This window comes from Lactuca serriola, chromosome 1 (assembly GCF_051521515.1).
Source record: "Lactuca serriola cultivar US96UC23 chromosome 1, Lser_US96UC23_V15, whole genome shotgun sequence".
NCBI classification, from domain to species: Eukaryota; Viridiplantae; Streptophyta; class Magnoliopsida; order Asterales; family Asteraceae; genus Lactuca; species Lactuca serriola.
In genome coordinates this window covers 121,605,241-121,619,914 of record NC_136408.1, presented here as the reverse complement: position 1 = coordinate 121,619,914, position 14,674 = coordinate 121,605,241, and the positions used below count along the sequence as shown (strand labels likewise).

General features: G+C 39.0%; 1 protein-coding gene across 1 annotated transcript; it reads left to right on the top strand.

Moving 5' to 3' along the window:
• Positions 1–10,209: 10,209 nt before the first annotated feature.
• On the top strand, positions 10,210–13,149 carry LOC145098080 (receptor-like protein kinase HERK 1). Its single transcript, XM_079035756.1, has 6 exons — positions 10,210–10,285; positions 11,092–11,219; positions 11,309–11,343; positions 11,419–12,336; positions 12,468–12,566; positions 12,645–13,149. Exons 2-5 carry the CDS (start codon positions 11,111–11,113, stop codon positions 12,558–12,560), a joined length of 1,155 nt encoding a protein of 384 aa, XP_078891882.1. The 5' UTR covers positions 10,210–10,285; positions 11,092–11,110; the 3' UTR covers positions 12,561–12,566; positions 12,645–13,149.
• The last annotated feature ends 1,525 nt before the right edge of the window (positions 13,150–14,674 follow it).

Sequence of the window (14,674 nt, the reverse complement as noted above, 5' to 3'; positions counted from 1 at the left end):
AGTACGCTGAGCGTACTCTTCTATACGCTGCACGTACAACTTGCATGGCTTGTACGCTGCGCGTACTGGCATGCACGCCCAACATACTACTCTGTTAAGCCATTTTCTTCAAAACCTCTTAACCCCTAAAGACACTACATCCAAACTACAAATCTGAGTCCAATAATCCTTCTTGGCCCATAAAGTCGATCACTTGGTGGCTTGCAACCCACCAAATGAGGTCAAACTTGGAAAAATAGAAACTAACTTCATGGAAATGGCTAGATCTTATGCATGGCTACAAATGGGTCTTAAAGATTGAAACTTTACTGCTTAAGGGACACTTTTAGCACTGAGGGTGGCAACCCTAAGGTTGCAAATGAAGTTGCATCATAAAAATCCATTCTTTAGACATAAAAACGTCCAAAGCTCCATAAACCTAGATCTAAGCTTTTATGAAGAAAGTTGGAAGCTTTATACCTCCTTTGAGTGCCAAAAGATGAGATAATCCCAGATCCTTGAGCTCAAGATACACAAGTTCTTTTTCTCCAACTTCTCTTCTCTTCTTCACCAAACTAAGCTTCAAAAGGCCAAACACACACAAGAATGGAGTGAGAGAGGTTATTTAGGGTTTTTGAGGGTGAGGGGTTGGTAAGGAGGCCAGGGTTGAGCTATAGTGAGGTATTTATATGACTTAAACCCTAAAAATTAGGGTTTTGGAATCTGCTCATGTACGCTGCACATACATGCATGCGTCCCCCGAATCCAATATGCATGTACACCCCGCGTACACCAAGGCTACGCCCATCATATGACTTATGGGCGGCCCAAGTTCTCAGCCTAATTGCTAAACGTCAACTCCTTTAATCCTTCTATCTACCTTTAGACCAATAAATAAATTAAGAATTAATAAATAAATAATACCTCAATGACGGTCGTTACACCAGTCGAAGATGAAACAAATGCTCAGTGGGAGTAGTGGAAATCTTTTTAGTGCGTTGAAAGCACACCTAATTTTTTCCATCGAGATAGAAGATGTCTTGTTCAGGCTCCCAAATGAATAAATGTTGAATTGGCTGTTCACCCACTGGAAACCTGTTGTTGATGTAGACAATGCCAAAAGGAAAAAGGAACTTGACAAATTTGGATATGCTTTGCTTTGAGGCTGATGTTGAGGTAGAGGGTTGAGAAGGAAGAGTTGGAGTCACTAATTTCAGCCTGTTTTTTTACTTTATTGATCATTTGTTGCAATGCAAATTTTAGCTCCTCAGCATGAATACTTTTATTCTTAGAAATTAAATCCTGAATCTGAATCCATTCGTTGTAACCATACTTGACCAGTTCATGCGCAAACACAATCTTAATGTATTCATACTCAACTTTCTTTCTGATTAGATGAACCTTCAACATTTCATCCGTTGATTTAGTACACCTAACCTTGATGATAGTATCAGATTTTATTCTCCGAACTAGAACGTTCTCGAATTTCTTTCGGTCAATACGATCATTTAATTAGCTCCTAAATCCTTTTTTGTTTGACTATTGTTCATTGATGCCTCCCATAGCAGAGGGATACTTTAGCATAAATTTAGAGGAACAATGCTCAACATTATCCTATTTCTTAGAGGCATCATTCTCAGTGAAAATTTGTCTTAGTTCCTCAATTGGAAATCTCCACTCCCTGGCCAATGTGACTAGACTCACCGTGAGTTTCCTTTTTCTTGTAAGGAGGAGCCTTCATCATCAGCATCATGAACTCCCCCTAAGGAGGATCTAGTCTTCCATTTCCTTGTAATGAGATAATCATCATTAGACTCAACATCATTATCACTGCCTAGAGGAATTGCTCCCTCAGGAATAGCTTCTAGATAAATAATGTTTAAAGACACAACTCGTGACATGAAATTGGAACACTTGGTTCAGATATTATTCAATTTTCAACATTTTATGGTTTAGAGTGAAAGTCAACAAGTTGGGGAGCTATAACTCATCGTGTAGGAATCTTTTAGACGCACAGATTACGCACCCAACTCGATGAGTTGGGGAGCCTCAACTCGACAAGTTGATGTTGGGGATGAAAACCCTAATATTTGGGCATTGCACCCTGTATAAAGAACATTAACCCCCTTGATTGGACTCCTTCTCAGCCTTCTTGCTAAGAGAAAACCCTAGAATCGCCTACCCCTCTTGTTCATTGAGTTTTGTGAGTGTTTGAGTGATTATTTGAGATCTTTGAAGGAGGTTTTGAAAAGAGAAGTGTCAAGCTTGGAGGAGTGAACTTGGATCCAGAAACTCTACATCAAGGGCTGTGTCTTTGAGGTATAAAGTCATAACCTTGAATTGTAGCTTATTAGATCTTATCTTGTGTAGTTTAGGGCTTGGTTTTGGAACTTTGGCTTGGATGTCCAAAGAAAAGAAGTTTCTGGAGGTTGAGGGTGTAGATTTGGCCTCTATAAGACCTCTAGAGGATTAAAGTTGCAAACTTTAATAGCCTCCATGTCCCATTCATGAAATATGTCCATTACGAAACCAAAAATGAACCTTAGAGGGTGTTTCTTGCATGCATGAATGTAAATTTGAAACTTTACGTGATTAAACCACATTAGGAACTCAGATCTATAATATGACATGTTGAAGCAAGGGTTTGAGGCTTAATGAGTCAGGACCCTCCTCAAAGGAGCTAGGGTTTGGGTCTAAAGCTTATTAGATGATCTTTGGGGGTAAATTTGGAAACATTACCCTTCTTGACACCTCTAGTCTTAGCGATTTGAAGTTTGCAACCTTTGGATTCAAGAAACAGGGCTTAATGCATTAAGTGGGTTGACAGACTGGAGAACTCGACGAGTTGGGTTAGAGTTAGCACGATTCTGTTGGAAAAAGAGGAACTCGATGAGTTGTATGAGAAATCAACGAGTTGGATCATAACATCGCGATTTTGGATTTGAGATGGACTCGACGAGCTACTGGGATAACTCGACGAGTCAGGTCAACTTGGAGCGTTGACTTTGACCTTGACTAGGGTTGCTTTTAAGGGGTTTGAAGGGTTGAGTTGGATCTAAGGAATTGTTTATGATTATGGAGGTGGCATAGCTGATACTCGGAGTTTGGACCTACTCAACTACAATTCACATTTGAGGTGAGTCTCCTCACCATACCAATGGGTTGAAGGCACCAAGGCCGACCCATTATGTGTTATGTGGGATGCTAGTTGATTATGCGGTATTTGATATGCTATTTGTATTTGTGATACTTGCATGGAAGACCTCTGGGGGAACCCGTGACACATGGATGTCAGACCATGTGGAGGTACCCATGGAATTCCAGGTAAAGACCATGGGAGGTGCCCATGGTACTTGGGTATAAAACCATGTGGGGGTGCCCATGACGTTCCAGGTAAATACTATATGGGGTGCCCATGGCATTCGAAGTAAAGACCATGGGGGTGCTCATGGAACTTGGTTATAAGATAATGTAGGGGTGCCCATGACATTCCACATAAGACCATGGGGATGCACATGGTACATAGGTGTAAGACCCTGGGGGAGCCCACACATCCGTATATGTTTGTATGAATGGCTTGTGTGGTTGATATGGCTTATATGATTATGTGGAATGTCTGGGGTATGTTATGGAGAACTCACCAAGCGTTAGCTTACGGTTTGTTGGTTGTTTCAAGTACTTTGGGATCTAAGGGCAAGAACCTGGCGTGATGGCGTGACATGTACTCTCTGGCATTTTATTGGGGACACTCTGATGTAATGAATAAATTGTCTGATGTTATGAATTTTGAAACAATGTGACTGAGATTTTATATTTTATGGAAATGATTTCGTTATTTAAAAATGAAAAGTTTTATTATAAATTTGGGCTGTTAGAAGTTGGTATCAACGCCTTGATTTGAGGGATTCGGACATACTCACAGGTGTGTCAGGAATCAAACTGAGGAAATGGTAAATATTGTTTTTCAAAATCAAAGTAATTTAAAAAAAACGTTTTCTTGTAAGAAAAAGGGAGAGTGCAATGCGCGTAATCAGCCGAGCTTAAGTAAGTGTTTTCCCCAATATGTTAGCCATGCTATATTGATATTTGGAATGTGATAGTCATATGTAACTTGCTATGTGAAAGCTTTAAAAATTGTATACGGTTAGGATCTTATAGCCTTAGAATAATTAATTTGGCCTTATTTCCTGTTCGTTGTTTGGTTGTGGTCCTAGAGTAGATTCTGTTATTCGACGGTATATTTGATCCTTTTTTGTCTATAATTTGCATTCATAAGGTAGCTTGTTATGATTGATTTAAGTTTTGGTTTGGTGAGAATGGAGCAAATGTTTGGATAGCCTAGGATTTGAGTTATGCGGTAGATTGTGAGTTGTGTTTTGTTCTGGGATGAATTAGAGTTATCAGATAGAGCTTTGGGGAAAGTACAGGTAGGTGTGGAAGGTAGTAGTGAGCCCGTACTACTGAAAGCACAGGACCTGTACCTAAACTAATGTTAGATCTGGGAGCTCTAATGAGATTGGTGTGGAAGGATCCCATTTTAGAATATCTTGATCATTATGTCTCCTTGTATTTCAGATTAGGATGGTGGTGACGCGTCATGGAGCAGGGGGATCAAGATCAGGACTATGATCCAGATCTGGGTCGGGCTATGCTACAGAGCCCATTGACGAGAAGTTGCGTGAGCTTATCACAGTCGAGGTTATGAGGGGCATTCTTGACGCTACCCCAGTGATTTTCGGGATCGTAAAGGAGGGGATGGTGGACATCATGGAGGAGCGGCTCAGGTCTTACCGAGCCGAGATTGTTGCGGGTCAGTTCGGGGCCCGGACACCCTAATTCTAGGTGTTCAAGGCGTGTGGGGCGACTGAGTTTTTTGGGGTCAAGGACCCCATAGTTAGTCGACGCTGGGTGGAAGACATGGAGAATGCCCAACGCACGTGATTTTTCCCCAAGGCAGCAAAAGTGGGGTTTGCTTCATGCATGTTGAGGGACCGAGCTGGGGATTGGTGGGAGGAGGTGACCCACCAGGTGGGATCAGCGGGAGTGGTTGAGATGTGATGGGAGATGTTTTTCAGGCAATTTGACTTGGATTTTGCACCATCCATTGAGGTGCAACGTTTAGTGAGGGAGATTCAGGAGTTACAGGAGACCACTGAGATTGTGGCGGTGATCACCGCCAAGTTTCGGGAACGAGCACTATTAATTCCGCAGCATGCTGCAGATGAGGATATGAGGAGGTCGAGGTATCATGCCATGTTGATGCATGATATTTGTTAGTCCGTGAGCTTAGGTGCAAAACCCTGAATGAGATGGTGGAGAAGGCCCGGGAGTGGGAGATGGAGTTGGAGTTCTGCAACAAGCGGAAGCCAGAGCAGGTTTAGAGAGTTGCAAGTCAGGCTAAAAAGCCTAACACCTCCAGCTCTTCTAGTAGGGGCCAACAGGGGCGTGGCCGATGTTCCAGGTGCGGTAAGTCGCACAACAGGGGATGTCGGACAGTAGGCTCGAGATGTTATACGTGTGGACAACAAGGCCACATCAGCAGGGATTTCCCCAAAAAGGGCTTGATTTGTTTCCACTGCAACTAGATCGCCCATAAAAAGACCGATTGTATGAGGTTGCAGGGTGGAGGAGAAGCAGTGGCGGCGCCTGCGCCCACGACAATGAGGATCACTGATGGCCACCCTGCCAAAGCAGATACTCCTGCGGTGAAGAGTCGCACATTTTAGTTGACCACAGAGGAGGCTCGAGTAGCGCTAGACGTTGTGGCTGGTACGTAGTTTATTTTCCCACTCAATATTGATTTATTATGGCTATGTATATATGTGCTCTTATATAGTGACCTTTTTGGTCAATGGTACGTCGGCTCATGTTATTTTCGATTCGAGAGCCACCCGATCATTCGTATCTCTTGCGCTTAGCAAGAAGTTCCAGGATGCTTCGGGGACTTTGGATTCCCCGCTTGAGGTTAAGATTGTAGATGATTGCACTGTGAGTGTTGTGAGGGTATATCGGGACTGTGTCCTGAATGTGTTTGGGGAGAGGTTCCGTATCGATCTAGTTTCGATACCGTTGCGTGGGTTAAAGGTGATCGTCGGAATCGACTGGTTGGGGGCCAATAGGGCCATGATAAATTGCGAATGCCAGCTAGTGAGAGTTCGAACCCCAAGTGGGAGAGAACTGGTTTTCAGGGAGAGAAGTCCCCGCAGGCGCCAATCCTCTATTCGACTGTGAGTGCTAGGAGACTTCTCCATATGGGTTGTTCAGGATTTTTGGCATATAGCTTAGATACGAGGGTGGAGTCCATGACAAATTTGGGCGGTGTACTTGTTGTACATGATTTTTGGGATGTCTTTCCCGAGGAGTTGCTAGGGGTGCCTCCAGAGAGGCAGATAGAGTTTCTCATTGATTTGGTGTCGGGTGCTGCTCCGATAGCCAAGGCACCGTACCGACTAGCTCCGCCTGAGATGCAGGAGCTATCTATGCAGTTTCAGGAGCTGCTAGACGGAGGGTTTATCCGTCCAAGAAACTCTCCATGGGGAGCACCGATCCTGTTTGTAAAGAAGAAAGACGGGTCACACAGGATGTGCATCGATTATCTGGAGCTGAACAAGCTAATTGTGAAAAACCGTTATCCACTTTGGATGATCGATGATTTGTTCAATCAGCTTCAGGGTGCATCTTGGTTTTCCAAAATTGATCTTCGGTCATGGTACCATCATATGAGGATTAGGGATGAGGATATACTGAAGACAACCTTCAGGATTCAATACGGTCACTATGAGTTTGTGGTGATGCCATTCGGGCTCACCAATGCCCCAACAACGTTCATGGACCTCATGAACAGAGTTTGTAGGACGATGTTGGATCGGTTTGTGATCGTTTTTATCGATGATATATTGATCTATTCTAAGACTAAGGAGTAGCACGAGCAGCATTTTAGGGAGGTATTAGAGACACTAAGGACGAAAAAGCTTTATGCCAAGTTCTCAAATTGTGATTTCTGGTTGTGTAAGGTGCAGTTTTTGGGGGCATCATCAACCAAGAGGGTACTTTGGTTGATCCAGCGAAGATTGAGACAGTGATGTGATGGGAAATACCGAAGAATGCATCTGAGATCCGTAGTTTCTTGGGCCTAGTAGGGTATTACTAGAGATTTATTTAGGATTTCTCCAAGATTGGGGTACCTTTGACTCACTTGTCCAAGAAAAATGTGACATTTTATCACACCCCCAAACCGAGATGGCGGAAGCATTCGGGGGTGGAGGACGTCATGTATAGTATCATAACAATGCACAATAGTAAAACAAGCAACAACATCCATTGCATTAATAAAATAGTTAATACATGTGTGTTCTTTATATAGTTGTATGACACCAAAAATATATAGCAAAATAAAAGACGATTCGTGAACATGCTCCGTCTTCTTAAAAACCTGTGCTTGTGTACCTATCTACTGATTACCTGAGAATACAAGTTATTTTGAAAGAGAGTATCAACATTTAAGTTGGTGAGCTCATAAGTATTTAGTGTCTAATGTTTGTCTTTGTTTCATGAAAATGTTAGTATACTTCCCAGAAAATCCTATATTTTCTGCTTAAAATGAAAAGTAGTCTTTTACCCAATACCCAACTTTTTGTATGTTTTGTTCTCTCAAAATAGTGTAAAATGTGTTTTTGTACTTGAAATAGTATAATTGTATGTTTTCCGTATTTTTAAACTATATTTACTAGAAAAATAGTATGCTTTGTTCATGTGTGAGCATCACTGTATGTATGTGATAGAAGATAGTATCTTTTAGTAGTTTTGTTTAAAATAAAACCACTGAAGAAATGTTTGTCTTGTAAACCTAATTGGTTTAGTTAATGCTTAATGTGAATGAGGTTATAACCATACTTAATTGACTAGCATAAAACACGGTGTTCTCCAGGGGTCGATAAAGAAATGACATTTGTCACCCATAGACATGTCGTTCCTAACAGTAGCTAACATCAAGGTGTGGGATTGTCAGTCCCGTATAGATCTATACACAAACTCACGCTCTCCCTCCAGGAGACTCTGGTTATAAAACATGACTTAGCAAGAATGTTGCATAGTATGCATATGTTTCTTGTTCTTGTAAAGGAAAAGTGTACTTTGTAATGAAAAGTAATAACATGTATGTATTGATTCATGTATTGTTTCTCTGCTCTAGAAAGTGTAAGGGTCGAAGATATATTGTAATGAGTCAAAGTCTCTACCCTTCGTATAATTTGTAATGTATTTACTAAGGTGTCTAGTATTCGAAGCTTAATGTCTATGCCTTAGTATTTTTTGTATACTTTCATGTTTCCTATAAATAGGGACTTTACTTAGAGTTAGATAAGAGTCTTTACAGAACTTGTCTTTTTACTCTCTGTAAAACTGTGAAAGTATAATTGAGCTGAAACAAGATAATATTTTCTCCTAGTGCTCATTTTATATTGATATTACTCTGATTTGATTCTCTTTACTCGATTATTAATTCATCACCCATAACTATAATTGGTATGTACTTGAACCGGTTGTAGCACAGTCCTTTTGGGTTGCCTTCACCAAAGTAACTTTATTGGATGAATAATGGAGAAAGAGGATAATTATGATTTATTAACATATAAAGGGAATAATATATAAAAAGGAGAAATCATATTATTTGATTGATATTAGTCAAAAATTAATTTAGAATTAATTTTGTGGTCAAAAGAGATTAATTAAATAAACGGGACTGATATTGTAATTATAAGATAATTACAAAATGGGTCGAGGATACTTAAGGATAGGGGTGGATGGAATCTTATGGAAGCCCATAAGGATTTCTTCCAAGCTAAGGATTCTGGAAGGATCTTATGGGATGCTTAGAGCCTAAGCAAGCGGATTAGGTCTTTGACTGAAACCTTAATTCTTCAGCTATATAAGGAACCCATTGAACACCCAAAATCGGATACCAAAAACCCTAGAAGGATCTTAGAGCCGATTTTGAGCGTCCTCCTCTCTCTCTCATAGTCTCCAACTTGCTTCTTGGTGTTTGTAATCTATTAGAGGTATTATATTTGTGATACTAAGCTCTCAAAGGTTGAAGATTCATACTACAATTGAAAGGTAGTCATCTAAATTTGTATTAGTTATGATTTTCGATTTTTGTATACTAGGTATAGGGTTTATAAGCTTTGGATGATTATTGCATGTACAATTAGAAAACTAGATCCAAAGCTTTAGGGTTTGTATGTGCACCATATGATTGCTGTTATGCTCAAAACCCATCATATATCCACCAGGTCAATGCATTAACGCTCGGTAAAAATTGACTGGGGCAATCCAAGTAATTCGACATGAACTCGACAAAAACAAAAGATCCTAAGCTCATAGAGAACAACAAAGTGCACCTAAATCGCGTAATTTCATAATTTCGTGTCTCTAGCCTAGCTCGGCGCACATGTGGGCTTGGGCTAGCTTATATATCCACTAATGTATTTGAAAGCCTAACAGCGGAAAATAGAAATCAGAGTTAAGGTTAAATTTGTAAATTACTTTGTACAGAACTTGCAAATTATTATATACCAAGGGAACGTTCTTGTATTATACTTTAAATATTATAAAGTCAACACAATACTTTTCAATTGCTTAAACTTAAAGAGAGTTTTCCTATTTCTTCTTTTTCTTAATTATCGATGTTCTTGTATTTTACTTTAAACTAGAAATTCATCTCACCTTAGATTCGCATGGGATGCAGACTGTGAGCCTACTTATGTCCACCTTGCGGGTGCATAATTCAAAAAATTTCTATTATGTAGGGACCAAACCAACAAACATAAAAAAAATATTGTGGCAAAAGTCTAAAACCCAAATACAAAAACATTGAAAAAGATATATATATATATATATATATATATATATATATATATATATATATATATATATATATATATATAAATTAAGTTATGGGAATAATTTTTGTAATTTTCTTTCTAGACAGGGATCGAATCAGCCAAAATACAAAACTGTTGTGGCATGTTTTAAAAAACCAAAAGTATACTATTTATAACTATTGTGCCAAAAATATAAAATCCAAAACTATTATCATAATAGTAAAAAAAAAGTAATAAAAATATTTTTTATTATATATAACAATTTTATAAGTCAACACAAGACTTTTTAAGTTGCTTTAACTAGAAGACAGTTTTCCTATTTCTGTGTTTTCTTCGTCGCCAAGCCATATTTCAATTTCTATACAGACCTCTTCGAATCTCTATGGAGTTCATGTAAACAACAGCATTTATCAACATCCTGTAAGGTTCTTTCTTTTCTTCCGTACCAAATACAATCATAATTTTCAGTTTTCTAGATTCGTAGCTATTGATTTGAATCTCTGTTTCAATGCTTAGATCTTTGACCAATCAAGAATGTCTCATATTTTCTTTGTTTCACGAGACACCAATATCTTGCAATAGTATTTTATCGATACCTAGATCACTTTTCAGTTCTTGATGTGTTGGGTTTTGTTCTTTTGACAAAAGGGGTAATAATATGTGATCCTTATTTAGTGGGTTCTGTTTGTTACCATTGAGTTCAGAATTTTTACCGTTCTTTTGGGGTCAGTAGAAGACTTCAATTGCACGAGTTCTTTCTTGTTTAACCATTCCCAGTTTTTTACCCATCCGCTTTGAATAATCTGAGGTTTACAGGCTGTACTTGTGCTATGATGATGTTTAATTTCTATAAAGAAAAAGATTCCAGTTGGTTTTTTAAAAGAAATTAAGTGGTATGCTTGACTTTTTCAACTTCTTGAATATTTTACGTTATTTTTGGCTTGTTCCAACCAAACTCAGTGTCCGTAATTATCCCATATGAAACTATTTCCTTCAAAAACTTGATGATTAGCTTGGTAGTTCTTGATTAATCTCAATGATCATCACTCCTTATCCAGAAATAAAAAGGTCAAACATTGATTGAAAAGGATTCGGGTTTATTTGAAAGATTTTCTTTAGTTTTTTCGTCTAAAATATGCGTCCGATATAAAGTCAAATATTTCAGCATCTAATAATCGGTAATTTTCTTAATTCTATTATTATTCTTGAATGTTACGTCAATAAGTTTCAGGGTTTTGAAAAGCGACAAGATGAGCAGTAATCGCCGGTTAGTTCGATGCCCAGGGTGCCAAAAAGTTCTGCGGGAGTCGCCAGATGTTCCAGTCTACAAATGTGGAGGCTGTGGGGCAGTTCTTCAAGGTTTTGTAGGAAATGCGTGGTTGTGTTTATTGCTTTGATATTATTTATTTTATTTATTTATTTATTTTTGATGTGTTTAAACTATGCAGCGAAGAAGCGGATAAACAATACAGTTGATACAGAGGTAATTGCTGCTTATTTTTCTTTCTTGAAGAGATTGATTTGACTTAACTTCTAATTAGTCCAAATCATGTCCCAGATGAAGCAGATAAATAACCTCAAAATCCCCTTTCATGTCATAAAAAAATCTACTCTAGACTTCAACGAAAGAAGGTTCATTGGGAAGGGTGGATACGGAAGGGTCTACTGGGGACTCCTCTCATGGGCGGGTCATGTAAACGAGTTGGTTGCTGTAAAACGGTTAGATGTCACTGGGTTTCAAGGTAACAAGGAGTTCCACACCGAGGTCACAATGCTTTCACAGTATCAACACAAGAACATTGTAAGACTTATAGGGTTTTGTGATGAGAACAAGGAGATGATTCTTGTCTATGAATACGAAAGCAATGGTAGCCTCGACAAATATTTATGTGACACTGCTAAGTCGGGTGGACCATCATGGCCACAACTCCTCAAAATATGCATTGGTGTTGCTTCCGCATTGGACTATCTTCATAATCACGTTGCAGAAAAACATAGAATAATACATCGTGATATAAAAAGTGCCAATGTTTTGTTAGATGAGAATTGGAATGCAAAACTTGCTGATTTTGGGTTGTCAAGGATAGGTCTAGCAAATCAAAAGAACACCTTTGTGATCACTAACCTTGCTGGCACACATGGTTATTGTGACCCACAATATGAAAAAACAGGATTTCTAACAAAAGAATCAGATGTTTATTCGTTCGGTGTGGTTTTATTTGAAGTTTTATGTGGAAGGCTGGCGTGTGATTTCAATTACAATGATGAGCGACGATTCCTCCATCATTTGGCCCGGACCTGCTACAAAAGCGGAGACCTAGAAAAAATTATCGATCGCAGAATAAGGAAAGATATCAATCCAAATACGTTGCTCAAGTTTTCAGGTATTGCTTATCAATGCTTGCAAAAAACTCGGGAAAAACGACCTTCGATTGTAGAGGTTTTATTCCAACTTAAGGAGGCCAGGAAAATTGAAGTAAGTTTGAACATCGTTTTTTTTTTTTGAAAGAGATGAACATCATTTTTTACATTAATATTTACACGTTTTTAGAAAAAGTTATGCACATATACGCACATTACTTATCTAGACATTATATATCTTATTAGATGTGTCACCGGTTAGAAGATGAGATCCTTGAAGACGAGTTACTTTCCACGTTACTAAGCTTCTTGGTGTCACTACCCTATCCATGGCGATGAAACCAGGTGTGTTACCTCTCCTAAGTATACGCCCACAACACCATTTCTCAATTCTTACATTCTTGATTTACTTTTATATTGTAGGATCCGTGGCATCTCTCGTTGGTTTTCTCCATCTTCAGTTTTAAGCTTTTGTTTTCTTTACCTTGTTGGATTCTAGATAATTTGCTTTTGACCTCCTTGCCGTCACTGAGAGTTGGCAATGGGGCACCTTGCAGTCACGGGTGGATGTCAGAATACATAGTAGGTGTTGCTGAGACAAAATAGATGTTGCCGATACATGGAAAATAGGTAAAAAAAATCGAAAACTTTTTCACCTCGGACAGAAAAAGCATGTGTTGCCGATACCACACAATGACCTGGCTAAAACCACCACTGCCTGCAATGGTCAGGAGCAAGGTATAACGTGCTCTTTTGTGCTCAACACAAAGTCTACGGTGCTCAATGAGTAGGTTTGTGGTGTTCGAACCGGTGGCTAGACCAATTTAGCATTATAAAATAATCTCCATGTACCTTTTATAATCCTATGAAGAAAGTTTATAAATGGTAAATGTATGTCTACAAATCTAATAAAAAATCTCTCTATATTTTTGTAGGGAAAATTTGAGTTTGTGGTGGAGATTTGGATACTAACTTGGATCGTGATATCACTTTCTGAACTAATATTTCTACCCTATGCCTGGGTTACAAGAAATTCAGCCTAGGATAACCCAAGTGGACACTTACGTTTCTAGGTACAGGATTGTGTGAAAGTATGATGAAAACAAGAGCTTAAGATTGTAACCTCCTTCTGGAGAGGAAGAGCTCTTTATGTATTAAACACGATTAGGGTTTCATTAGGGTTGGGCCGTCATTAGTTGCTTTGGAAGCAAGTAATGTCAACCCGGATTTAATGAGGATTTAGGGCTACCAAAAACTAACGAGTTTCGTTAATTTTACCATAATCACCCTCAAGAAATTGAATTTTCTATTATGTTCCCATATGTAAAATTCAGCGGGACCCCAGCCAAGGGCTCTGCTCCTTGGACCCCACTAGGGGTGCTGCCCCTAGACCCCGTAAAAGTGGTGCTGCCCCTTTGGAAACCCTGGACCCGGGGGCGCTGCCCCCGGGACCCCGACTAGTCGTTGAACCGGCTTCTGACTCGATCTTATACATGCATGCACTCCGCACAACCCCTATACATATATTAGAGTACAAATCATGAAGCCCCTTAGCTCACATGTTGGTTCTAGTTACTTAAAATGACATGTTGACACTAAAATCACCAACAATCCTCCCCCATTTTAGTGTAACCCTTGAACAAACATAACTTTATCAAACAAACCAAACTAGTACATAATGAAAATATTGAAACGATTGAATTTCCACTTAGTATCATACATTTGCAAATACTCGAGAATCAGTGTGTTCTAAGAATTGAACTGTCACACCCCCAAACCAAAACGGTGGAATCGTTCGAGGGCGGATGACTTCATGTAGTATCGAAACAGTTGAATACATAGTAAAGAAAGTAACACAACCATCATATATATAATTTTAAAGTTCACGTTGTAGAAAAGTACTTGTTTCGAAAGAAATTACAGTATGATGTCAAAATGAAATTAAACTAATGCCGCAACATCCCTTCTTCAAAAGCTGTAGTTTACCTGTATTACTGAATCCCTGCGAAATACAAGTGGTTTTGAAAGAGTAGGTCAACATTTAAGCTGGTGTGTTCATAAGTATTTAGTGACAATGTTTGTATGAAATAGAATGAAAATGGTTTGTACATGTTTAAATGTTCCTAGAAAATCCCATATTTTCTACTATAGTAGATGGTAGTTTAATTGTTCCAAAACTATAATGCAATAGTGCTTTTCATGCCTAAAATAGTAGGTTTATGTACAAATCGTTAAGGCATTTGAAAAACCCCGTAAATCAATGTGTTTTTAATACTCCATGTGAGTCTTATAAACATACTATTTGACCAGGATGCCTATAACAACGTTCTTCAGACGTTGGAAAGTTATGACGTTTGTCACCCCATGCCTGCCAGCCTAGCTGTAGCTAACAACTTAAGTGTGAGATTGTCAATCCCGTATAGATCTATACACAAGTATCACACTCCCCCTAC